The sequence below is a fragment of the Merops nubicus genome, unplaced genomic scaffold, assembly GCF_000691845.1.
Source record: "Merops nubicus isolate BGI_N331 unplaced genomic scaffold, ASM69184v1 scaffold16333, whole genome shotgun sequence".
NCBI lineage: Eukaryota > Metazoa > Chordata > Aves > Coraciiformes > Meropidae > Merops > Merops nubicus.
Window position 1 is genome coordinate 4,361 of NW_008599735.1, and position 1,449 is coordinate 5,809.

At 57.8% G+C, this 1,449-nt stretch overlaps 1 protein-coding gene across 1 annotated transcript in view; it reads left to right on the top strand.

Moving 5' to 3' along the window:
- ARAP1 (ArfGAP with RhoGAP domain, ankyrin repeat and PH domain 1) overlaps positions 1–1,449 on the top strand; it is a gene marked incomplete at both ends in the record, with an annotated part of 6,357 nt that overhangs the window by 3,153 nt on the left and 1,755 nt on the right. The window contains one exon of the mRNA XM_008937504.1: positions 831–944. Coding sequence (XP_008935752.1) covers positions 831–944 — 114 coding nt within the window. The remainder of the gene's footprint in view (positions 1–830; positions 945–1,449) is intronic.

Sequence of the window (1,449 nt, forward strand, 5' to 3'; positions counted from 1 at the left end):
CGTGGGCATCCTGCAGAGGAGAAGGCCCCAGCGGGGGAGACCTTCTGGGGGCCTGCCAGGACTTCCAGCGGCCTGTCAGAAAGCTGGGGAGGGACTTTTCAGCAGTGCCTGCTGGGACATAACAAGGGGGGATGGTTTGAAACTAAAAGAGGGAGATCTAGGCCAGATAGAAGGAGGAAATTTTTTTGATGCTGAGGGTGGTGAGCCCCTGTTGCAGGTTGCCTTGAGAGGTGGTCGCTGCCCCATCCCTGGAACCATTCCAGGTGAGATTTGCCGGGGCTCTGAGCAACCTGCTCTAGTTGGGAATGTCCCTGCTCCCTGCAGGGGAGTTGGACTAGATGACCTTCAAAGGTCCCTTCAACCCAAACCATTCCATGATATCTAATTCTATGCTCCTCAGGCTGGGCAGGGGTTAAAACTAGCCCAGAGTTGCCTATTCACCTGTGAACTCGGCTGGAATCCTCGACTCTCCCTTTGCTTCCATGGAAACGGGCGTGTTTGAAATACCTCCAAGCCTGTTTTTGCCAGCATGTGTGCAGACCACGTACTCCTTCAAAATGTGGATGTTCTGCAAACACAACATGAGCTGGTGATCATTCCTCAGCCACCTCCCAGGCCCTGCAGATCCCTGCCACCCGTGGGCCAAGTCACCTCCCCATGGGACGTTAGGAAGCAGGAACAGGGTGAAGTGAATCCATCACAAGGCGATGGTGCTGGTTGGAAGGTCTGCTCAGGGACAGGCAGGACCTTGGAAGATCCTCAGGACGTGGGTGTGAGCCCGTCTTGGTGGGTGGTTCTGCCTGACCCCTGCCTGTCTCACTGCCCCACAGAACGACCCCTGCACTACTCTGAAAAAGTCCTGCCCATATTGCACTGCCTGGGCACGGAAAGTTACCTGGTGGTGAAGAAGCAGATGTCCATGGAGAACATGCTCGTCTACCTCGGTGAGGAACCGGGGAGCCAGGGCCTTGGTAGGGAGAGGGGAGATGGAATGGGGTGGGATGGGAATAGAATAGAGATGGGGATGGGGATGAGAGAGGGATGGGATGGAATGGGATAGAGGTGGGGATTGGGATAGAATGGCCTTGGGAATGAGGATGGTGATAGGGATAGGGATAGGGATGGGTTAGGGAACTCGCCATCCTGCCAGCTGGACTCTACTGAGAATCCCTGAGACATCAACCACCCTGGGGCCGCATCCTGCCTGGCTGTGCAGGAGGAGCAGGCACCAGCCCCATTAGCACATGGATGGAAGCCCGCCCAAACTGGGGACTTGCTGAGAGCCCCCTAATCTGGGGTCCTGGCTGGGTGCATGTGGTGGGGGGATGGTGCTGCCCAGGCTGGGAGCAGGCAGCAGTCCCCGTGCTGTGGTGCTGGGGTCTGCCCTCGCTCTTGCCCACTGGGATGGACTCTGGCTGGACCCCATGCCCTTCCTGGGGGGGGGGGAGG